This window comes from Meriones unguiculatus, chromosome X (genome assembly GCF_030254825.1).
Source record: "Meriones unguiculatus strain TT.TT164.6M chromosome X, Bangor_MerUng_6.1, whole genome shotgun sequence".
In the NCBI taxonomy this organism is placed as follows: Eukaryota; Metazoa; Chordata; class Mammalia; order Rodentia; family Muridae; genus Meriones; species Meriones unguiculatus.
In genome coordinates this window covers 128,016,467-128,041,240 of record NC_083369.1, presented here as the reverse complement: position 1 = coordinate 128,041,240, position 24,774 = coordinate 128,016,467, and the positions used below count along the sequence as shown (strand labels likewise).

Below are 24,774 nucleotides of genomic sequence, written 5' to 3'. Positions count from 1 at the left end.
TAACTTTCCAAAGATTCGTATATTTAATGATGGGTTTTCTTTGCCCTAACAGAATGTTAAAATGGTTCTCATAGCCTGAAGAGCAATTATTTAAAACATTTGCTTTTCCTTGGTATTTATTTTCAATTATGTAACTTTTTCTGCTTTAAAAATATACAAACTCTGGCAGTATTCTGTACTATTCATAACATTTAACAGAATTCACAGTCAGTATCATATAACTGTTAGTGAATACATATTGCCATATGCAAGGAGCAATGACTTGTATGGACATTTCCCCTTCAGATTCTCTTTGGTGCTTCTAAGATTTTGTATGTATCATACAGGGCATAAAAATGAGTCCAAACCTGAAGATCTCCATTTACAGTGATGCAAATTCATTTTACGTTAGATATTACAGAACTCACATATACCTCACAGAAAGACTGTATGCCTTTAATGACGAAAAAAAAATTTGCTAAGACTAACAGGTAGGTACAGGGGAATGATCTCACACATAGTTTTTAAAGAGAGATAAAACAAATCAAAGAGAATTTCATCTTAAATTTTGTTATCATTCTGAAAGGAATGAATTATAAGGCTTGAAAATAATACAAATCAGATGAAACTAACTTATGGAGACAAAAATGAGAATATTGCTTATTCTTGAGTGGAAAGAAGGGCTGATTTGAAAAATACACGAGGGGATATTCTGGGAGGAATGCTTAACATTGTAATTTGGATGGAGGGTAAAATTCATTCCAAAGTACATTTAATGCTTATATAGGTGGCTATGCATAGTCATATATCAACAACAACAACAAAATAGTGAGGAGGGGTAGCACACACCTCTAATCTCAACATTTCAGAATCAGGAGGACCAACCACGAGTTCAAGGTCAGCCCGAGTTACACAGTGAATTCAATACTAGCCTGTGCTATTATAGTGAGATCCTGTCTCAGAAATTTGTAAATGAATAAATACAAAAATAAAAAGTAGAAAAATGACAATATGAAAATGTAGGTAAGAATCCAAAGATATCCATCGTAGTTCTCATAAAGAACTTGACTAGGTATGTGACCTAAACAATGATACTTTATATTTTGAGTATTCAGAGACATCTGGAAAATAGAAAACAAGGGTCACGCAATCAGTTTAAAGAACTACAGAACAATAACACTGAGTCTTTGCTCCTTATAATGGGATCAGATTTTAAATGCATATGTCATAACTGAGAGAAACGAAAATCATGACTACTTCACTCTTCTAAGCTATTTCAACACCCAATCTCAAAAAGTTCAAAGAAGAAGGAAAAAGTCATGTTGGAGGTTTGGTTTATTTAATCAGTTGTACAGTTGTAGAATTTTCCCAGCCAGAGAGAGGCAACTAAACCCAGCAACCACAAGCAGAAGAAATGTAAGCTCAACTCATATACAATCAGTGACCATGGGTTCCTAGACCTTATCCCACTTAAGCATCTCACTAAATACTCTACAGCTGAAAGGGAGGCTCCCATAAAGTACTGGAAGGTAAGTGCCTAGGGAGGCTGCAAGGAGAGAAATGAGGGGATCATTCCTGTTCTGTAGCCACCATTCAGTCTTACCATCTATCCAAAGAAGAACAAGACAGCTCTCACAAAACCATGATTCAAAAGCTCTTCTGTATCTGCAGCAAGATCACTAGCACTCTTCACCAGTTCTTTGAAGGCAGGAAATCACAGATGGATCAGTTCTTACCTCTCTCCACATTTTCATGTAGGGATCTACTGGACGCTGTCCTGGAGGATTCAATTTGATTCCTATTTTCTTCAAGAAGTTTTTAGTGAATGGATCACAGTCATAAATCTTGAACTTGCGTCCATAGAAGACAACATCTATGCTGATATTGAAGTGATACACAGTATAATATTGATCATCATCAGGAGGTGGAAGAGGAATCCGATGACGCCTGATAGAAGTGCCTGCAGGACAAATAAAATACAGTTGCTTAGCTATATGGTTAATAAGAAATTATGGCATATCTCAACAAGAACCATGCTTCCCTGTGGCAGTGTAGTATGCAAGGGGTCATTTCTAGGAGGCAACATTATACATTTAAACTCGAGTTAAGGTAAATCAAGGTCCAGAGTTCACTAGCCAGCCTGATATGACACTTGAATTTCCTTAATGTTATTAGGGAAGTATTTTTATAAATCATAAAAACTAGAAGACAGGAATAGTAGTGTTAGCACAATGAGCAAAAAATGTTACTCTGTCATGTACTTTCTTACAGTAAGTAGGCTTGCTTTCAGTTACTAAATAGAATACAATGCATTCAACTAAACAGTGCATTAGGCCCAATAGGAAAGTCTCATAAAAGGCATTTGCTTGATTCAAAAAGCCAACAAATAAATAAATTAAGTAGCTGTCTTTAGTTTATGTGTGCCAGAAATATGATTTAGAGCTTCAATAAGCATGAACGACTTTAGGCTGCTTGAAAACCTCATAGAATCGTCTTCATTTGGAAACATATTCTTCCTTCTTCCTCCATTACCTCTGCCTATCTCCACACAACCACCTACATCAAATGAAGATTGCTAGAGATTTCATAGTTTCAGCCAGTACACTGAATCATGGTTTCTTGATCTCACCACATCTTCCATATCCAACTCTGTGGTGCTCATTCTCTTCCTGGTAGAGACGAAAGGATAGTTCACTATTCAATGGAGGTGAACAGCAGCAAAAAGAATCAGCCTTTCTTGAGCCAATTGTCTAAGCCCCAATTCACAAGGGGAAAGAAGCAAAATGAGGATGAAACAACACTTACAAACACAATTGGCACAACAAGAGAAGAACCTTGCTTTAGGGGACCTAAGACTTCTGTGAGCAGTTAGTAGTTGTAGTAGAATAAACAATAAACATGTCTGCCCTTCATGCTGCAGGGAAGGACCGACTGCCTCTGTCTTCCAACGTTACACACCAGCCTGCACTAGAAAGCAAAGCAATCTTTGTCTTCCAAAGTTGTCTGTGTATATAAAGAGCTTTTAAGAATGAGCTCCGAGGAAATGGCAGTCAGTATATCTTGAGGTTCAGTGAGAAATAGAAGCTACTCATGCAGTTGCCTCTTAACATCTATAACTGACTTAAGCATGAGAACCTACCCTCAGAGCAAAGGATCCCAAGTTGCTAATAATTCAGTAACACATGGTTTGTGTGACCTACGTATAGAAGCATTTTAATATACAGACATCAACTTAGCTTCTTTATATTGTATATAGTATTGAGAATATTGCCTTTTCTCAAAGTCTAGAAATACTTGAAACTTATTTATTCTTATTTATTATAAGAACAGTTAATGAATAATCTTTATGTACCAGGAACTGTGTTGGGCACTGTTCCACTACTCAACATTATTCTACTTTTAAGTTTGTTGAGGAAAACTTAAGTAAAATCAATCATGTTCATCTTCTTTTCTTCATAGCAATTTTTAATTACTTAGTACATTAAATTAAAACAATAAAACTATAAAATTAAAACTGGAATAGACTATTTTTAAATATACTACATAAAAGATGATATAATTTTATTGCAAGGAATTATACTTCAATTAGCCTTTAATTCATGCCACTGAAAACAGCATGCAAATTATTTAATCATTCAAAATTAGATATTTAGAACAAATTGCACACTTGAAATCTATAAAAGGATGGGCATTTCAGATATTTCCAGGAGCTACTATATGCCTCTTTAAATGTACTTGCATTGTGGCAGGTTATTAAATAATCAACAATCTGGAGTTTCTTCAAAACTTTCATCTATGGAACTAGGGAAATGGCTCAGTGGATAAAGTATTTGCCTGGAATTGCAGAACACAGATAAATACATGTCAGGGGTGGCAGCTGCCTGTAATCCCAGTACTCAGGAAACAGACACAGGGGATTCCCAGGGCATGCTGCCTATCTAGACTAGACTGAATCTGTGAGCCTAAGGTTCAGTGAGAAAGCATGCCTCAATAAAGTAGAGCGAGATCAAGGAAGACATCTAGCATAGACTTTGAATGTCCATATATAAACTACATACATGCATGCATGCACACTCTCACATGCACACACACACGTGCGCACACACACACACAGAGGGAGAGGGAGACAGACAGAAAGTGATGAAGAGAGAGAAGGACTACATATATAAGTGCAAAAAAACTCCACCTATACTATAATGACTTGAATTTAAATCCCCCCCCCATAGTTTTGGACATTTGAATATTTGGTCCCCTATTGATGGCACTAAATGGGAGGTATAGGAAGAACGGCCTTGTTGGAGGAAGTATGTCACTGGAGTCAGGCTTTGGGTTAGTTCTGCTCTGTGCTTGCTGTTAAGGAAATTAGCTCTCAGCGTCCTCTGTGCTGCCATGCCTTCACTCAACCATAATGAACTCTAACCCTCTAGAACCATAAGCTCAAATAAACCTTTCTTCTGTAAGATGGTGTTTTGTCTCAGCAATAAAAAAGTAAGTAATACATATACTTACAACTTGTACTTCATTTTAAGAATTCAAATAAGCTATAGTTTTTGTTAAGTAAGACTTTGAATAGGAATATTATCACTTTCAAGGTGTGTAGGAGTAGACTATAGTGGATTTAAATAATAATTAGCTTCATTTCCCTAGACTAGACTTTTTCTGATACATCTAATCGAGACAGAGACAGGCAGTACATGAATTATCAGTGTTTGCTTCATAGATGAGATACTAAAACTAAGAATGCTTAAGTGTCTTCACCAATAGTATATCCTAAGAAATGAGAGTAAAGGATTTTGAACTTTAGCTTTTAGACTAACAAAACACCATTATTTTCCACCATTTTCACTGAGTTATATCTCATTACACATCATCCAGAAAATACCTTAGTAAAGGAAAAGAAGATCCAATTACAAAATTGAATAAAAATTCAATTTTTATTGATACCAACTAGAGAGATACCAACTACAAGGAAAAGAAGAGAAATTGATGGTGAAGCTGCTCTTTCAAAACAGCCTTACTTCCGTCTAAGGACTAATTTCCAGAACCAGCCACTTGCCTACTGCATCAATCTCTGCATCACAACATTTCCACCCCTCCGGAGCCTGCATCTTAGATCTCCTCACAGTTTCCTCATTTCAGGCCCCATTAGATGCTTTTGAAAATACCAGGAAATAGTACTAGAAAAGTCCTGACTATCTATGGGCTGGAAGCAGAAAGTGCATCTATGAACAAACAAGAAAATTTTACTAACAAAAAATCCAATATCACAATTATACAGTGTGAATCAGAAACCCAATGTGGACCATTTGTAATGTATAGTTGCTCATGAGAGCTTTTAGTCATACATTCTCATGATATATCAACTGTCCTATAGAGGGTTATAACATCCATTTTTGGGAATTGTATATTTATAGTTTTCCATGATAAATGGCAAGAACTCTACCAGTAGAAGTTTGTTGTAGCATACCAAACAAATGGGCAGGATGTCATGCCTTTGGCACACACTGAAAAGCAGTTCAAGTTATTAAAGAAAACAAATAAAAATGTTACACACACAAAAAAAGGAGAAACGAAAGCAGCAAGTCAGTCCTTTACCTTTTTCAGTGTTTATCTTTTCAGCTGTCCCAAAAAGACACCCTGAACACACATCTAAGCATCAAGTGCCTGCCTTAGAGTTTGTCCTCATCTTTCTTCTTTTAAGCCCTGTTATTTGACTACACTCAAACTTTAACTTTCTAACGGTTCCCTGTGGTGGATATCAAAGTGGCTATATATCCATTTATGCTTAACATGTTTCCATGGCATTCCATGTCTTAGATTTTTCTCATAACATTAAATTCAGCAGTGTAGAATTTATCTTGCAGAATTAAAAATCCAACATTTATTTCAGTTACACTGCATACCTAGGGTGAACAGGATAATATTTAAGTGAATGAATATAAAAATGGAATTGCTCTTGTTGTTGTGTTTACTAAATTTATATCTAGTGATCAGATATGGCAGAGAATTGTTCCTTCTTTTGTATTCATTTCGTTCATCCACTGAAGTAACTGTTCCTATTTTACTGATATTTTTCTAAAATATCACCTTAGCAGTATAAGTTTTACAACAGTAACTTTTCATATATTGCTAATATGACATATACCTAGCAATGAATGAACAAAATATTAAACAACCCCATCTGTGAACAGAATGAGAAATAATAACCGTATGCAAGTCCCCATGAACCACTCCATCAGTACAAAAATATGACCTGGTAAATGCTGAAACATCCTCTTGCATTATTACCTTAGTGCTTAGTTTTCATAACACATTCTATAATCTATTCCCAATTATCTTTGAACTTCTTGTTCCACTACTTACCTACATTTCTTCCATGCTATCCCTTTAGGCTATGCTTTCTTTCTCTTCCACCTTTAACTGGGGAAACTTTTGAGGTTCCACTCAAATTCTATGTTCCTAAGTGGTTCCTAGCTTTCCCACTTCTGATCCCTCAAACATCTGGTATCAGTGATGACACCTGCACTGTGTAACAAGCGTTATATATTACCTCCCATATTTTCTTTCCTCCCCTCATCTCTCATTTTGCTTTATTGAATGGAATATACACATCTTTATTCACGTCTGCTCTTAAATACTTTTTAAAAATGTTTTATTTGTGCATATGTTATATGCATGCAGATATATCTGTTTGTGCATGCTAGTGTGTGTGTGTGTGTGTGTGTGTGTGTGTGTGTGTGTGTGTAGGCTAGAGGTCAACATTAGGTATCTTTGTCTATTGCTTTCCAGTTCTTTTTAAAAGACAGTATCTCTCACTGTACCTGGAAGTCACTGACTTGGTAAGAATAGCTGGGATTACAGAGTGCACCATCATGCCTGGTTTATTCCATGAATGACGAGGAATCCTTACTCAGTTCGTTGTGCGTGTGTGGCAAGCACTTTACTGACTCTGTTATCTCCTATGTCCTTTTTACTTTAAAATTCTATGTTGAGCCATTCATTTATAATTCCTGTTCCAATGTTTGCCCTCCTAGGGTATCATATTTAGCAAAATGAAATACAGAATTCCCAACTAAACTTAAATTACAGAAAAATAATAAATAACTTTTACTGTAAGTATATCACATGTAGTATTTAAGATATGGTTATACTAAAAGCCTTATTCCTTACTTCAAATACAAACTTAACTGTTCAGTTCACATTGTACCCGGCAACCCCACTACTTTATGAGATAAGGTACTTAGATATAGAATGTGCCTGACACAAATACCTAGCATCCAAATGAGGAAATACAGTTCATAAACACATTTGTTTCATTCAATAAAATAACTACTACTACTACTATTATTATTACTTAAAATTCATCACTTTGTATCCTGGCTGTAGCTCCCTCCCTCATCTCTTCCCAGTTGTACTCTCTCTCTTTCTTCCTCTTCTATGTCCCTCCGTAGTTCACTGATGGGGGAGGTCTTCCTTCCCTACAATCTGACCCTAGCCTATCAGGTCTCATCAGTACTGCCTGGATCCTCTTCTTCTGTGCTCTAGTAAGGCAACCTAGCCAGGGGAAGGTGATCAAAGAACAGGCAACCAAATTCATGCCAGAAACTGTGCCTGCTCCCCTTACTAGTGAATCTCCATGGAGACTGAGCTGACTGCCCATGAGCTACATCTGAGCAGGGGGTCTAGATCCTCTCCGTGCATGGTCCTTGGTTGATTCATCAGTCGATGCAGGCCCTCATGAGCCCAGATATTTTGTCTTTGTTGGTCTCCTTGTGGCACTTCTGTCCCTTCCAGATCTTTCTATCTTCCCTTTATTTCATAAGATTCCCTACATTCTGCCCAAAGTTTGGTTATGAGTCTCAGCATCTGCTTCGATACCCTGCTGGGTAGAGTCTTTCAGAGGTCCCCTATGGTAGGCTCCTGTCCTGTTGAAATTTACTCTTTTTTTTTAAATATAAGACGAAATACCCAGTTGAGGAACCAAAAGAAGGTATTAATATAGATCATTGTTCTTAACCAAGGATATACTAAACAGGTAAAAGCCATACTCCAGGTCAGCAATATCAAAATTTATGACTCCCTACCTGAGACTGACTGGTCTGGATCATGCTAGAAATTATGCCATATTTCTAATCATTCTCTTTTTCTTTAACACTGAGTAGTTTGGACATGATAGTAGTGGACTGACAATTATTCTGTTAGATATGTACAGTTGTTAAGCTTTGGAGTTTACCTTACATTCCTGGCCTTATGTGTAAACTATGTCTTGACAAGAAATTCAAGAAAGTCTTAAACTGTGACAATGACTTATTTGATTCATAACACAAACCAATCTCTTTGTGAACAAGAACTAGTGTTTATTAAAATGCACTGTTCTAAATAGAACCTCATGTAAACTGAATACCTATTTTTGTACCTGTAAACTGAATACCTATTTTTGTACCATCCTAATGGATGCCTGTTTTCATTTCTAACTTATTCCAACCTCCATGCACTCTATAAACAAAACCAAAACAAGAAACAGTAGAGACAACTAAAATGCTCTTCCCATTACTATGTAACCCACCTGGATACTAAACTGCCATGGGCTACATTTGTGCAGGGGTTCTAGGTTATCTCCATGCCTGGTACTTGATTGGAGTATGAGTCTCTGGGAAGACCCCTGTGTTCAAATTTTCTGGTTCTGTTGCTCTCCTTGTGGGGTTCCTGTCCTCTCCAGATCTTACTGTTTCCCACTTCTTACATAAGATTCCATGCACTATGCCCAACAGTTGGCCATAAGTCTCAGCATCTGCTTTGATAGTCTGCAGGGCAGAGCCTTTCAGAGGCCCTCTGTGGCAAGTTCCTAACTTGTTTCTTGTTTTCTTCTTCTTCTGATGTCCATCCTCTTTGCCTTTCAGGATGGGGATTGAGCGTTTTAGTCAGGGTCCTCTTTCTTGATTAGTTTCTTTAGATGTGCAGATTTTACTAGGTTTATCCTATGTTATATGTCTATATGAGTGAGTATATACCGTGTGTCTTTCTGCTTCTGGGACAGCTCACTCAGGATGATCCTTTCCAGGTCCCACCATTTACCTGCAAATTTCATGATTCCCTTATTTTTTATTGCAGAGTAATATTCCATTGTGTAGATGTACCACATTTCTGCATCCATACTTCAGTTGAGGGGCATCTGGGCTGTTTCCAGCTTCTGGCTATTACAAATAAAGCTGCTACAAGACAGTCTTTTTTCTTGGGGTTCTTTCCCCTAAGTCTTTGTGCATGAGATTCCTTCCTCCTCACATAAAAATAATTTTAAAGTGAATCATTATGAACTCACATGAGAATCTGCTTTTGTGAGCTTTGAAATTAAGAAAAATGTAACTTTCTAAAATCCGTGTAGAGGCTGCATTTGACAGTTCTTGGATAGTTTCATGAAATAAAAACAAGGACCACTAAGCTTCAAGAATATTATTTTTACCTAAAATTGATGAGAATAGGGTGGAGAGATGGCTCAATAGATAAAAGTTGTGTCATGCACGCATGAAGATGCAAGTTTTAATCCCTAGCTACCACATTAAAAACAAAAGAAAAGCAAACTGGGCATTGTAGCACATGTGTAGATCCCAGAGCTGTAGAGGGGATAAACAGCACTATCCTTGGGCTTGCTGGCCATCTAGCCTAGGTGAATCAATAAGCTCCCAATTCAGTGAGTGATCCTGTATTTAAAAAAGTAAGGTGACCAGGCATTGTGTCATACATCTATAATCTCAGGACTCAGGAGGCAGAGGCGAGGGAATTTCCATGGGTTTAAGACCAGCCACCTGTCCTGCATACAAACTTCCAGGCCACCCACAGCTACACAGTTAGACTCTATTTCAAACAAGATACTAATAATAAAAAATGCAGAGATCACTGAAAGAAGATACTTGATGCTGAAGCTGATCTGTGGCTTCCATCCAAAGACAAACATGCTTGCACACATGCACAAGTAATAATAAAATTACAAACAATCCAAGAAAATAATACAGGTTTGGGTTGTCTTGTGACCTCCACTCCCCCATTTGGACAAGCTGGGTGTCAAGGTAGGAAAGATAATCCAAAAGTAAAGAAAACTAGGTTAGGGAACATCACAGCAAAATATATGAGGGAAATACTAGAAGAGAGAGTACTTTAGGAGCTTGAAAGACAGCTCAGTGGTTAAGAGTACTTTATACTGTTGCAGAGGATGAAAATTCACTTCCCAACTTCCACATGGCAGCTCACAACTGGTACTCCAGTTCCATGGGATCCAATACCTTCTTTAGACCTACACAGGCACCAAATATGCATGTAGGCTAACACTAACATGCACAAAATTAAAATCAGTCTTTACAATATATTTTTTGTTAAAGCAATGCTGCCCACATACCTAACCTAATTTACTAAAGTATAGGGTCACAAAAATGAAAAGTCGTAATTTTTTTCTTTACGTTAAACACTTTCTAATACATACTTGTTGATTTTTCTGTTTTTTTTTTTAATTTTTTTTGTTGTTGTTTTAATTAGGGTTTCTATTGCTGTGATAAAACACAATGAACAATGAGTAAATTGGAGATGAAAGGGTTTGTTCTGCTTACACTTCTTTATTGCTGTTCATCACCAAAATAAGTCATGACAAAAACTCAAAACAGAGCATACACCTGGAGGCTGGAGCTGATGCAGAAGTCATGGAGGGGTGCTGCTTGCTGGCTTGCCTCCTTTCTAATAACTCTACCTTGTGTCAGTTGACACACGTAACCATCTAGTACATTTGTTTACTTGAAACAAGGTCTCTCTATAGAGTACTGGTTGTCCTGAAGTGGACTTTGTAGAACAGGCTGGCCTTGAACTCACAAAGTTTCCCCTGCTTTGGTCTCCTGAGTGCTAAGATTAAAAGTGTGTGCCACCCCAACTGAATTTGCTGATTTAAAAAAAAATTCTTACATTTGAAAAATAAAATCCCTAAGAATCTAAAACTTCTTGTCCCTTCGCAATAAAACATGTCTCATTTTTAGCCTTAATGTCTGTGAAAACCTTTTTTGTCTTTAATGTTAAATTATTTTCATTTTTAAAGAATTTAGCATACAGTCGTTGATACTGGCCAGGGAATAGATAGTGTAAGAACTGAGATACAGAGTAATGGACCTGCTTACCTTCAGAAAAAGGAAACAGGCTGGTTCTGGTTACAATCTTGGTGCCTGAATCCCACTCCACATTTCTAATTTTGATTTTAGTTTTTCCTAAAAGGTTCTCACTGTATCGCCATACAGATGTCTAATCACCCCTTTAAAGATGCCAGGCTCCCAATGCAACAGAGCAATAAACTTCATTTTGTTCTATCGTCCATTCTTGGACTTTACAATGATAGATATTCAACAGTTACTTCTTGTCAGTACTATCTGGCTCCAAATTCATCATCCCATATACCAGATACAATAAAACTACACTATCAAGAAAAAATGACTTGATTTTTTTCAAAAGCCACTGTACCCCCCCTCCCAATTTCCTCTTTAAATTTATCATGATAAATCACTATGGGGATGTTAAGCCTAAGGAAATAATTAGTAAGCACAAATTTCACTCAATATGAACAGAATCATAACAATAAGAAAATAGTAAGTATGAAATATATGTGTCAAATATAGAAAGGAAGGATTGAAGGACTAAAACAGAGACTTTCAGTAAATATTAAATATATATGAGGTACCTGGACTCTAATTATTCATGTACACTAAATATTCATGTATACTAAATATATAAGTCATTAAATATTCATGAACACTCAATATTCATGAGACCTTAATTTAGCCACTCATTCACTGGTGACATCCATTCTTGCCACAAGTGCACTCTGACCATGAAAGATAAACAAAACTTATTACTATGCAGTAGAATTACTGATGAGCTACATCTATGGCCAAGCACACTCATCCATATTGATCCATCTGCGTATGTACCTTTGGCCCAAATCTCCTCCTGCCTGTGATTCTCCTTGTTTAACCCACAATATTGGTCTCCAAACCATACTACTTCTATCAAAGTTTATAAAGTAGGGTGGGAGGGGCTAATGTTTACCCCCAAGACTCAGGCAGAGTGTACTTATCTTCCATTTAAGCTTGGTCCAAAGTGTGTCTTTACCACTGCAACTCACTGCATGTTTTAAATGTAAGGGGTTTTTTGTTGTTGTTGTTGTTGTTGTTTGTTTCTGCTTGTTTGTTTGGTTGGATTTTTTTTTTAGTTAGTTGGTTTGATTTTGTAGTGTGGAAGATGGAAGCCAGCACCTTTAATGTTCTGGGCAAGGGCTTTATAACTAAGTTATATTCCCAGCTTTCACTAAGCATTTTAAATATTTTAATGTATTATGTGATTCATTCATTTTAATTTGGCCAATGAGCCTTCTCTTTGGTGGTCTATAAGAAAATCTGTCTACATACTTCTTGGAGGCCAACAATATTTCAAGGTATACTATATATCTAAGATGTTCATAAAGAACAGATGATGAGGGGATCAGAAATTTTAGATAAGAAGTCCATGGTAGACAGCTGTCCCATTCCTATAATCAAGCAATGAATGTAGCATGTAAGGAATAATGGCGAAGAGAACAAAAAGACATGTATATATGTTTTGCTGAGACTCAAAAACAGAATGGTAGGTTTAGTATGAGAAAATGAGGAAAATAAGAGTGGTAGATGTCATAGTAAGAGAGAGAAGTTTCAAAGTCTAAAATATTACAGTTGGCAATACTCCAAAAGACCAAACACACACACACACACACACACACACACACACACACACACACAAAAAAAAAAAAAAAAAAAAACAAACACAATTCCAGTAAAAAAGAAATCATGGCTCTTGTCCTATTCCTTGTCTTCTCCTACTCTGATCTCTATCTTACTTGCCCTTCTGAGTGAGAATTCAGCCTCTTCCCTAGGGTCCTCCTTGTGATTTAGCTTCTTTAAGACTAGATTTTATTATGTTTCTCCTATATTATACATAGTGAAGGAACAGGGCTCTTTTGAGATGCTATGGTGGTTAATCTTGTTGATTTCATTGGACTCAGAAATGCCAGAAAACCAGAAAAACATCATGGCTCTGTCTGTGAGGGCATTTCTAGACTGATTAGAATAGAATGGTGTTGACCTAATAAACAGGATACCTGAGACTCTAATGAGGGACTTAATCTATTAATGAATTAAAAACTTGAAGGTATTACTTTGGAAGATATAAAACTATTGTCAATAGGGTCTAACTGGAGGAATAGGTCATTAGCATATCATTGGTGGCTGTATATGCCATGGCCCCTCCTACTATTCTAGTTGTTTTGCTGATCATCACCATGTCAGCTGCCCCACTATGCTCCCCGCTGAACTGAAACAACAAGCAAAACAGCTATCATCTCCCTTAAATATATATACATATATATTTCTATAAAAAACTCCCTTATATATTTCTATCAGAAACTGGTCGCAGCAATGCTAAAGCTAACTGGGATAGTCAAACAAACAGCAAGGTCATGATAATTACCATAGTATCAATAGTAGATGAGGAGAGCCATGATGACACAAATTGCAGTCCAAGAAAGAAGCAATAGCATCCTGGATGACATAGTAAGGTAATGCAGTGACAACAAAGAAACCAAAAGCTTTGAAGAGTTTGCTATACTAGATATAGTTGTATTTCATAATGCAGAGAGAGGAGAGAAATGGTCTATGTTGAGTTATAAGGGGCAGAAATATATTAAGTCACTATCATGAACTAAAGGAGAATGCCACATAACTGAAATGTTTAAGTATTAGCATGGGACCTTTCAAAAAGCTAAAGACAGACAATATATAAGACAAGAATTAGAAGCAAAAGAACCACATTGCTGTTTTAAATAAATACCTTGAGGCAGTCCACTATTTATCAGTTCTGGTTCATTTACTTGAATGGTGTCATCTTCAGGGTAGAAATAGATTTTATAGTATCTTATTCTATGGCTTTCTTGCCTTTTATCAGCCACTTCATCTTCCAAATATGCATCAAATGATAATACCTGTTGGAATAATAATTAGAATCATAATTAATTAAATATGAAAAATCAGCATACTTAAAATTAATAAATTTATCCCTATACAATCTTTGTTAATAAAAAAGTTGATTTTCCTTAAAACATTTTGTATATCACCTAAAGAGAACATATACACAATACAGGTAATAGTATGTTAACATAACCAACCTCTGGTTACAACAATAATAAAACTATATTAAAGTAATAATAAGCTCATCTTTCAGCTCTACAATAAAGTGAATTGCCTCTCTTTGGAAACTCAAAATAGGATTCAAAGTGTACGTCAGAAGCAAAAGATACTTTTTATTTCATGATGAACAAAATGTTGTTTATTTTTCCCATTAAAAATAGTTTAAAGCTACCTTGGTTATGGGATAAAATTATCATGATTCCTAGCCTTTCTGATTGCTTGCCTTAACATAGCTCAAAACAGCGGATCTGAAAGCTTCTTAAAAGCATGGATACTCCACCTACTCTTTCTCCAGGAAGCTGAATAATCTAGCTCTGACATGGCAACGTGGATGGGAATGGAGTGGGTTCTAAAGTGTTTATTAAAAATCAGACAGAAAAAATTGAACAAAAATGAGGACATGACTACTCCAAGGTATGGTTGGTGCAGGAGAAAGTTTTCACTATATATATATGAAAAAGTACAGCTAGATGCATCTGGGGGAATCCGGAGCATGGAAAGAAAGTAATAGACTAAACTGAACTGGACTGATTTGGTAGGCTGAACTAGGCCATGAAGAGAGAGAGAAAGAGAAGGAAAGCAAGAGGGTAAGAGAAGAGAGAGGAGAAAGGGCCAAGGGAAACAAGAGGGCAAATGGAGCTAAAATGGGCAAATGTGGCTGAAATGGCAGGGTTATATAGGAATCAGAAGCTGGGGGAAGGAAATCAAAGCTCAGGGCTTGAAGAGGTTAAAGTGACAAGAGCCAGGACATTGTAACAGGTACTTGCCATGGTGAAAGAGCCTGAGGTCAGCATGCATTTTGGATGCTATTAGGCACCACAGTTAGCCATCTGTCCTGAGTTTCTTTGGGACCTGACAGAAATATCCTAGAAATTTTCTTAACTGCTTTGGAAAAAACATCTCACAATAAGAAAAAATAAATCCTTCCCCCGCCCATATTAGTACCTTTTCTGAAAAACAACTTTTAATAGTTATGCTTTTGTGCCATGTGGTATGAATAGCATGTTTTTTTTTTAAACTTTGAAAATCACTCTCAATAGGAAGACTTGCTCATATAGAAGGGCACAAAAATTGAAGACAATTAGTGGAACAATATTTCTGTGATTCCAAGCTTCTGTGATTCTATGGGCCACACTCATAGAATGTTCCATTTAAATATTCTCTTGGTCTCTCAAATTGAATTGGTTTTTATTTTATTGTGTATGCAATATATGTACACACGTGTGTGCAGCTGCGCATGACTGCGTATTCTCAGAGGACAGAGAATGCCATCACATTGTATATCCTGCCTTATCATTCTCTGCCATACTCCCTTGAGACAAGGTCTGTCACTGGACTGGGAGCTAGGCTGGCACCAGCAAGCCCCAGGAATTCTCCTGTCTCTGCCTCACAAAGCACTGGGGTTACAAACACAAATATTGCCACACTCTATTTTTGATGTGAGTGCTGGGGATTCAAAAATTGACTGTGCCCACATTTGTGTCTGTACCCCCAATGCTACTTGTGAAGTTTGTGCTTCTGATAGAGATGATCTAAGTACTCTTGGAATGGTTTGACTTTATGTGCTCTTTTATTGTTATCGTGAAAATATGATGGGCTGGAGTTGGTGGAGACTTGCATGCTCTATGGAACACAAGTGGAAGATAGAAGATACCTGTGCAATTAGTTTATCTTCTACCTTAATGTGAATTCCAGGGATCAAACTCTGGTCCTCAGGCTTATGTGTAAAGTACTCTTGCCCACTGAGCCATCTTTCCAGGAAGAAGACTAAGAAGGAAATGTGTGTGTGTGTGTGTGTGTGTGTGTGTGTGTGTGTGTGCGCGCCTAAGGGTATGTATATGTTGATAGATATTCTCTGCTGAGGAAATAAGTCAACTCGGTAGTGGCTGCTGCTGGCCAGTGTAAAATGGCAGTGGCGGCATTGTTGGACAGGATGGTTGGACCTGGAAGAGTGTGCACATTAGCTCCCAGAAGGATGAGCCAAGATGAAAAGCTGACTGCTGAGCTTCATTGGCAAGTGCCACAGCTGGATGCCCACCTCTTGACCTACCAGTCTGTTTCCTCCAGCTTGGCCTGTTCCCCCTCTTCCAGATTGTTTCCAAGCAGGGTTGGCCTGAATCCTTTCCTAAACTCCCAGGGTTTAGGTCTTATTTCCCTCACCTGAGTCAGTGCTGGGAATACTGCTTGTACTTTGCTGAGGTCACATAACTCACAGGTACTTCCTGTTCATCAGGTGACCCATTTGTATGCTCTCATTTCTCCATTTATAATTTGAGGACCAGGTTCTGTCTGCATCTTCTGGTCACTTCAGGGCCACCATACAATGTGCCCTCCCCCACCCAAATTTCTTAGGCATAACACCTTGTCCTGGAAGGCAGAGTTCTGAACCTAGCAGTCTGCTATTGAGGTCTGATCTTGTAAGCTATGTGATATAATTATCTTAGTGTACCTCCCCCTGTTTTGAAATCTGTGAGGACTCGTTAGAACGGTCCCACTTGGTCCTTATTAGTTGGAAAGCATCTGGTGGCTTCATTTTCTGACTCATATGATTGCTGGTGGAGTCTGTAAAAAAACCAGCACTAGCATTATCACACTCTCCCCCGGTACCTCCCCCCTCCCCAATGCTCCGTAGCTTCTGGAGAGGGGTGGTTTGGCTTAGAATCGAAAAGATGCAAGTTTTCCTCATACGTGACTTTTTAGTGTTGGTGGAGCTGGGAGTTAACCTGTCTGGCACTAAATAATGTATTAGTTTTTTTGTATTTACATTATGGGTATGGGTTTTGTTTATTAGTCAGAATTGAATTAGGTAAGTCATTTTTGTTTTAAATAGTTCTAAGGAGGACTAAAATGTATTAAAGTGTGGTCACAAATATTTTGGCTACGGATGGGATTCAGATGTGGGACAAGCAGCTGAAGTGCCCATTTAACCAAAGTGGACCTGGCTTCCAGATTCTCCCAGCATCCCTCAGTCCCTACCTTGTTATAGGATTTCACTGGGTAACCTGCCCTCTCTCTGGACTGTCTGTCTTTCTCTCCCTCCTTCCCTCCCTCCCTTCCTCCCCTCTCTCCTTCTCCTTTCTGTCCTGCTTTCTCACCTCCCCTTTCCTCCCTCCTCCCCTCTCCCTCCCTCCCCTCTTCTCCCTCCCTCCCACCAGTCCTCTCTCCTTCCCTTTCCCTGTCTCCATTTTTTTCTCCTCTCTCTCTGCGAAAGGATTTCCCTTTCTGTCTCTCTTAGCATGGTGACTTCACTGACCTCCTCCTGTGGGGTATGTAAACCCACCAGAGAGCTGCCCCCAATAAACGTGCATTTATACTCTAATTTGGCTTGAATTGGCTCATTTCATCAGTGGGAGAATAGCTATCATGGGCATGCACCACTTGCATGCATGAGCCCACTAAAGTCAGAAAAGGTCATAGATGGCTGGAACTGGGGTTTCAGGTGGTTGTGAACAACCATGTCAGTAGTGGAAAATAAATCCAAATCTTTTGCAGGAGTAGTAAATGCTTTTAACAACTGGGCCATCTGACCAGCTTACACATGTGTATATTAATAAGGGTAACTGAATACACCTAAAGTAAATATTGATGTGCATTTTGTCCATTTTAAATAACCACAGCATTATATCATATACACAACTGACTTTTCCAACTTCAATTATAAAAACTAAACAAGGAGCTGAACTGTAGCCTTAGTGGTCAATTGTGCAGGTATGAGGTAAGTGAAGAGACACCCAAAAGATTAAAAGTGATCTCAAAGCCAATGAGATAGTTCAGCAGGTAAAAGTACCTGCACACAAGCCTGATGATCTGGGTTCAATTCCTGGAACCCTTGCTAAAAAGAAAGAAAAGTTAGATACAGTGACTCAGGTCTGTAATTGTAGTACTCATAGCCAAATAGGAAGCAGAGACAGGAAAATCACCTGGAGACTTCAGTATGAGATATAGTGACAAAAAACAAGAGTCCTTGCTCAAAAACAGAGTGGAAGCAGAGAACATACTCCCCAAAGTTGTCCTCTAATCTCTAAATATGTGCCAGGGCACATGTACACCCATACTCACACTCCATTCGCACTAAGTAAATATAAAAATAAGTGGTTTCACAAAGATAAATGAATTCCATCTATCAGAGAATCCAGAAAGGGGAATTAAAAACCCATTAGAAACAAAAATTTAAAGACACAAAACTATGAATCTAGTGCTTATTATCCTGGCACTCGGTAGGCTACAGCAAAATGATTGCCATCCGTTCATAGCAATTGTGATTTCCATGCCAACCAAAACTACAATTTGAGTCTGCCTCAAAAAAAAGTGAAGATGATGCTAAAAGTTTTTATCATAATTTGTAAGTTACACAAACTAGATTAAACCTAAAGGATATAACTGTTTAAATTTTTCTTTTAAAGTGTGAGCATGTGTGTGTGTGTGTGTGTGTGTGTGTACACGTGTGTATATATACACACTACGGTTGTCAAAAAACAACTTGTGAGAACCAATTCTCTCCTTATACCATGTGGGTCCTGAGGATCAAAGTTAGATCTGTAAACTTGGCAGCAAACACCACTACCCACTGAGTAATTTGGCCATTGCTCCTGTTAATAAAACACAGTTTTCTTAAAAACAGAATGTGGATTTAATTTGGCGCCGTGTGTGATCTGCAGTTCCCTACATGCCTCCAAACGCTCTACAGTATTTATTATACTTGGTTATCTGCTTGATATCCAAAGCATCTGTAGAGTTTTGATCATAGAGATTACAGAAAATAATATCATCTCTAAAATAAAACAGGTATGTGAGGATAAATTACTTTGGGAGGAAAAAAATTAATGTTTCTGTTTCTGAATTCACTATCATATTATAAAGTCAAGAAATTCAAAGCAGTCAAAAGTACATCTTTTAAAAAAAAGTACGTCTTTATTGGTAACTTGTTTTACCTTAACATACTACAAATTTGGCTTTCAATGAAGAAGTTAAACTTACTTTCATGCCAACTGAGTTATTTGCTTTTTTTTTTTGAAGTTTCTTTGTTTTCTTTTTTTTCTTTTCCATAATTTTATTTTTCTCATTAGTTACATTTTGTTAATTCTGTATCCCAGCTGTATCCCTCATTCCCTCCCCAATCCCACCCTCCCTCCCTCATCTCCTCCCTGCCCCTTTCCAAGTCCACTAATAGGGGAGGACCTCCTCCCCTTTCATATGACTCGCTTTTGTCAGGTATTTTCCGGACTGGCTGCAAAGTCCTCCTCTGTGGCCTAACAGTACTGCTCCTCCCTTGGGAGGTGGGGAGGTCAAAGAGCCAGTCATTGAGTTCATGTTAGAAATAGTCCTTGTTCCCCTTACTATGGGAAACCAATTGATTACTGAGCTATCACGGATCACATCGGAGCAGAGGTTCTAGGTTTTATCCTCTCATGGGCTTTGGTTGAGTGTCCATCTCAGAAAAGACCCTGTGCCCAGATACGTTTGGTTCTTCTGGAGCTCCTATCCTTTCCACATCAAACTCCCCTTCTTTCTTATGATTCCCTGCACTCTGCCGAAGGTTTGGTTGTGAGTCTTAGTATCTATTTTGGAGCACAGCTAGGTAGAGTCTTTCAGATGCTTTCTGCGGTAGGCTCCTGTCATACGTTCAATGCATATCCCATTTGTCTTTCTAAATGAGGATAGATCATCATACCCCATGTCTGCTTTCTTGATTATCTTCTTTAGGTGTATAGATTTCATTATGTTTATCCTATCTTTTAGGTCTATATAAGCGAGTATATTCCATGTTTGTTTCTCCTTCTGGGATACTTCACTCAGAATGATCTTTTCTAGATCCCACCATTTGCTTGCAAATTTCATGATTTCCTCCTTTTTGATTGCTGAGTAGTATTCCATTGTGTAGAAATACCACAATTTCTGTATCCATTCCTCCGTTGATGGACATCTGGGTTGTTTCCAGGTTCTGGCTATTACAAATAAAGCTGCTACAAACATGGTTGAGCAAATGTCCTTATTGTGTACTTGAGCAAATTTTGGGTATATACCTAGCAGTGGTATAGCTGGGTCTTGAGGAAGCGCTATTCCAAATTGTCTGAGAAAGCACCAGATTGACTTCCAAAGTGATTGTACCAGATTACATTCCCACCAGCAATGAAGGAGGGTTCCCCTTTCTCCACAACCTCTCCAACATGTGTTGTCATTTGTGTTTTTCATCTTGGCCATTCTGATGGGTGTAAGGTGAAATCTTAGGGTCGTTTTCATTTGCATTTCCCTAATGGCTAATGACGTTGAGCATTTCTTTAAGTGTTTCTCTGCCATTCTATATTCCTCTACAGAGAATTCTCTGTTTAGCTCCGTTCCCCATTTTTTAATTGGATTACTTGTTTTGCTGCTTTTCAGCTTCTTTAGTTCTTTATATATACTGGATATTAGCCCTCTGTCAGATAGAGGGTTGGTGAAGATTCTTTCCCAATCTGTAGGCAGTCGTTTTGTTTTGATGATGGTGTCCTTTGCTTTACAGAAGCTTTTCAGTTTCATGAGGTCCCATTTATTGATTGTTGCTCTTAAAGCCTGTGCTGTTGGAGTTCTGTTCAGGAAGTTGTCTCCTGTGCCAATGAGTTCTAGGCTGTTCCCTACTTTTTCTTCTAACAGATTTAGCGTATCTGGTTTTATGTTGAGGTCTTTGATCCACTTGGACTTTAGTTTTGTGCAGGGTGATAAATGTGGATCTATTTTCATTTTTCTGCATATAGACATCCAATTAGAACAGCACCATCAGTTGAAGATGCTATCTTTTTTCCATTGAATGGTTTTGGCTGCTTTGTCAAAAATTGAGTATTCATAGGTACGTGGGTTTATTTCTGGGTCTTCAATTTGGTTCCATTGATCCTCCTTTCTGTTTCGATGCCAATACCATGCTGTTTTTATTACTATTGCTCTATAGTACAGCATGAGATCGGGAATGGAGATACCTCCAGTTGATCTGTTGTTGTATAGGGTTGTTTTGGAGATTCTAGGTTTTTTGTTTCTCCATATGAAGCTGAGAAACCTTTTTTCAAGGTCTGAAAAGAATTGAGTTGGTATTTTGATGGGAATTGCATTGAATCTGTAGATTGCTTTTGGCAGGATGGCCATTTTCACAATGTTAATCCTACCAATCCATGAGCACGGGAGATCTTTCCATCTTCTGAGATCTTTTTCAATTTCTTTCTTCAGAGACTTGAAGTTTTTCTCAAACAGGTCTTTCACTTGCTTGGTTAGTGTCACACCAAAGTACTTTATGTTATTAGTGGCCATTGTGAAGGGTGTTGTTTCCCTAATTTCTTTCTTGGCCCTTTTGTCTTTGGTATACAGGAAGGCTTCTGATTTTTTTGAGTTGATTTTGTATCCAGCCACTTTGCTGAAGGTGTTTATCAGCTGAAGGAGTTCTCTGGTTGAATTTTTGGGGTCACTCATGTATACTATAATATCATCTGCGAATAGTGACACTTTGACCTCTTCCTTTCCAATTTGTATCCCCTTGATCTCCTTTAGTTGTTTTATTGCTCTGGCTAAGACGTCAAGTACTATGTTGAAGAGATATGGAGAGAGTGGGCAGCCTTGTCTTGTCCCTGATTTCAGTGGGATTGATTTAAGTTTCTCTCCATTGAGTTTGATGTTGGCTGTAGACTTGCTGTATCTTGCCTTTACTATGTTTAGATATGTGCCTTGTATCCCTGATCTCTCCAATACTTTAAACATGAATGGGTGTTGGAGTTTGTCAAATGCTTTTTCGGCGTCCAAGAAGATGATCATGTGGTTTTTCTCCTTCAGTTTGTTTATGTGGTGGATTACATTGATGGATTTCCGCATGTTGAACCACCCTTGCATGCCTGGGATGAAGCCTACTTGGTCATGATGGATGATATCTTTGATGTGTTCTTGGATTCGGTTTGCAAGTATTTTATTGAGTATTTTTGCATCAATATTCATAAGAGAGATAGGTCTGAAGTTCTCTTTTTTTGTTGGGTCTTTGTGTGGTTTGGGTATCAAGGTAACTGTCGCTTCATAGAATGAGTTTGGTAATGTTCCTTCTGTTTCTATTTTGTGGAATAGTTTGAGGAGAATTGATATTAGCACTTCTTTGAAGGTCTGGTAGAATTCTGCGCTGAAACCATCTGGCCCAGGGCTTTTTTTGGAGGGGAGGCTGTTAATGACTGCTTCAATTTCCTTGGGGGATGTAGGGCTATTCAGTCTTTCTATCTGATCTTGACTTAATGTTGGTAGATGGAATCTATCAAGAAAATTGTCCATTTCGTTTAAATTTTCAAATTTTGTGGCGTATGGGCTTTTGTAGTATGACCTAATGATTGTTTGGATTTCTTCAGTGTCTGTAGTTATGTCCCCCTTTTCATTTCTGATTTTGCTGATTTGGATAGATTCTCTCTGCTTTTTAGTTAGCTTGGCTAAGGGTTTGTCTATCTTGTTGATTTTCTCAAAGAACCAGCTTTTTGTTTCATTGATTCTTTGAATAGTTTTATTTGTTTCTAATTGATTGATTTCAGCCCTGAGTTTGATTATTTCCAGCCTTCTGCTCCTCTTGGGTGTATCTGCTTCTTTTTTTCTAGGGTTTTCAGTTGGGCCATTAAGTTACTTGTATGTGATGTTATAAATTTCTTCTTGAAGGCACTTAGTGCTATAAATTTTCCTCTGAGCACCGCTTTCAATGTGTCCCATAAATTTGGGTATGTTGTGCCTTCATTTTCATTGAATTCTAGGAAGTCTTTAATTTCTTTCTTTATTTCTTCCTTAACCCAGCTGTCATTGAGTAACAAGTTGTTCAGTTTCCATGTGCGTGTCGGCTTTTTGTTGTTTCCATTGTTGTTGATATCCAGCTTTAGTCCATGGTGGTCCGATAGAATACAAGGGATTATCTCAATCTTTTTATATCTGTTGAGGCTTGCTTTGTGACCAACTATATGGTCTATTTTGGAGAAGTTTCCATGAGGTGCTGAAAAGAAGGTATACTCTTTTGAGTTTGGGTGGAAAGATCTGTAGACGTCTGTTAGGTCCATTTGATTTAGGGACTCTGTAAGTGCTTTTATTTCCCTATTTGGTTTCTGTCTAGTTGATCTGTCCCTTGGTGAGAGTGGGGTGTTGAAGTCACCCACTATTAGGGTATTGCCATCAATGTGTGGTTTAAGCTTTAATAATGTTTCATTTATGAATGTTTGTGCTCTTGTATTTGGGGCATAGATGTTTAGAATTGTGATGTCTTCTTGGTGAATTTTTCCTTTGATGAAAATGTAGTGCCCCTCTATGTCTCTTTTGATTAGTTTTGGTTGAAAATCTATTTTATTAGATATGAGGATAGCCACTCCTGCTTGTTTTTTGGGTCCATTTGCTTGAAAAACTGTTTTCCAGCCTTTTACTCTGAGGTAATGTTTATCTTTGTTGCTTAGGTGTGTTTCTTGGATGCAGCAGACTGTTGGTTCCTGTTTCCGCACCCATTCTGTTAGTCTGTGTCTTTTTATTGGAATGTTGAGTCCATTGATGTTGATAGATATTAATGACCATTGAATGTTATTTCCTATTATTGTGGAGTTGGCGATGTTACTGTGAATCATTGCTTGTTTGCTTTTGACTTTTGTTGGAAATTATCTTTAACCTATGTTTTCTTAGGTGTATTTGTTTTCAATGGATTGGAATTTTCCTTCTAGTATCTTCTGTAGGGCTGGGTTGCTGTTCAAATATTGCTTAAATTTAGTTTTGTCGTGGAATATTTTATTTTCTCCATCTATGTTGATTGAAAGCTTTGCTGGGTAAAGTAGTCTAGGTTGGCACCTGTGGTCCCTTAGGGCCCGCATGATCTCTCCCCAGGATCTTCTGGCTTTCATAGTTTCTGATGAGAAGTCCGGTGTGATTCTGATAGGTTTGCCTTTATATGTTACTTGGCCTTTTTCCCTTGCTGCTTTTAGTATCTTTTCTTTGTTCTGTAGATTAAGTGTTTTGACTATGATGTGGCATGAGGAGTTTCTTCTCTGGTCTAGTCTATTTGGTGTTCTGTAGGCCTCTTGTATGTTTGTGGACATCTCTTTCTTTAGGTTGGGAAAATTTTCTTCTATGATTTTCTTGAAAATATTTTCTGGACCTTGTAACCTGGACTCCTCTTCTTCTATTCCTATTATTCTTATATTTTGCCTTTTCATGACATCCTTGATTTCTTGGATTGTTTGTGTTTGGGATTTTTCTGATTTTATTTTTGCTTTGAGAGAAGTATAAATTTCTGTGAGTATATCTTCAGCACCCGAGATTCTCTCTTCCATCTCTTGAATTCTATTAGTGATGCTTACCTTTGAGATTCCTTCTCTTTTCTCTAAGTTCTTCAGTTCCAGGGTTTTCTCAGTTTGTGTTTTCTTTATTGATTCTAATTCTGTTTTCATGTCTTGCAACATTTCCTTCATCTGTTTGAGTGTGGATTCCTGTGTCTCCAAGATGGACTCTATTTTTTTGTTTGTTTCCTCTCTTAGTGCCTCTGCTTCTGCCTCCAATTGTTTGGCTATATTTGCATGCGTTTCTTTAAGAGCTTCTTCGT

General features: G+C 37.8%; 1 protein-coding gene across 1 annotated transcript in view; it reads right to left on the bottom strand.

The window, feature by feature from the left end:
* The window catches only part of Efhc2 (EF-hand domain containing 2), a 156,878-nt gene that overhangs the window by 94,616 nt on the left and 37,488 nt on the right, over positions 1–24,774 (bottom strand). The window contains exons 3-4 of the mRNA XM_060374307.1: positions 13,867–14,017; positions 1,716–1,939 (exon numbers count right to left, since the gene is read on the bottom strand). Coding sequence (XP_060230290.1) covers positions 1,716–1,939; positions 13,867–14,017 — 375 coding nt within the window. The remainder of the gene's footprint in view (positions 1–1,715; positions 1,940–13,866; positions 14,018–24,774) is intronic.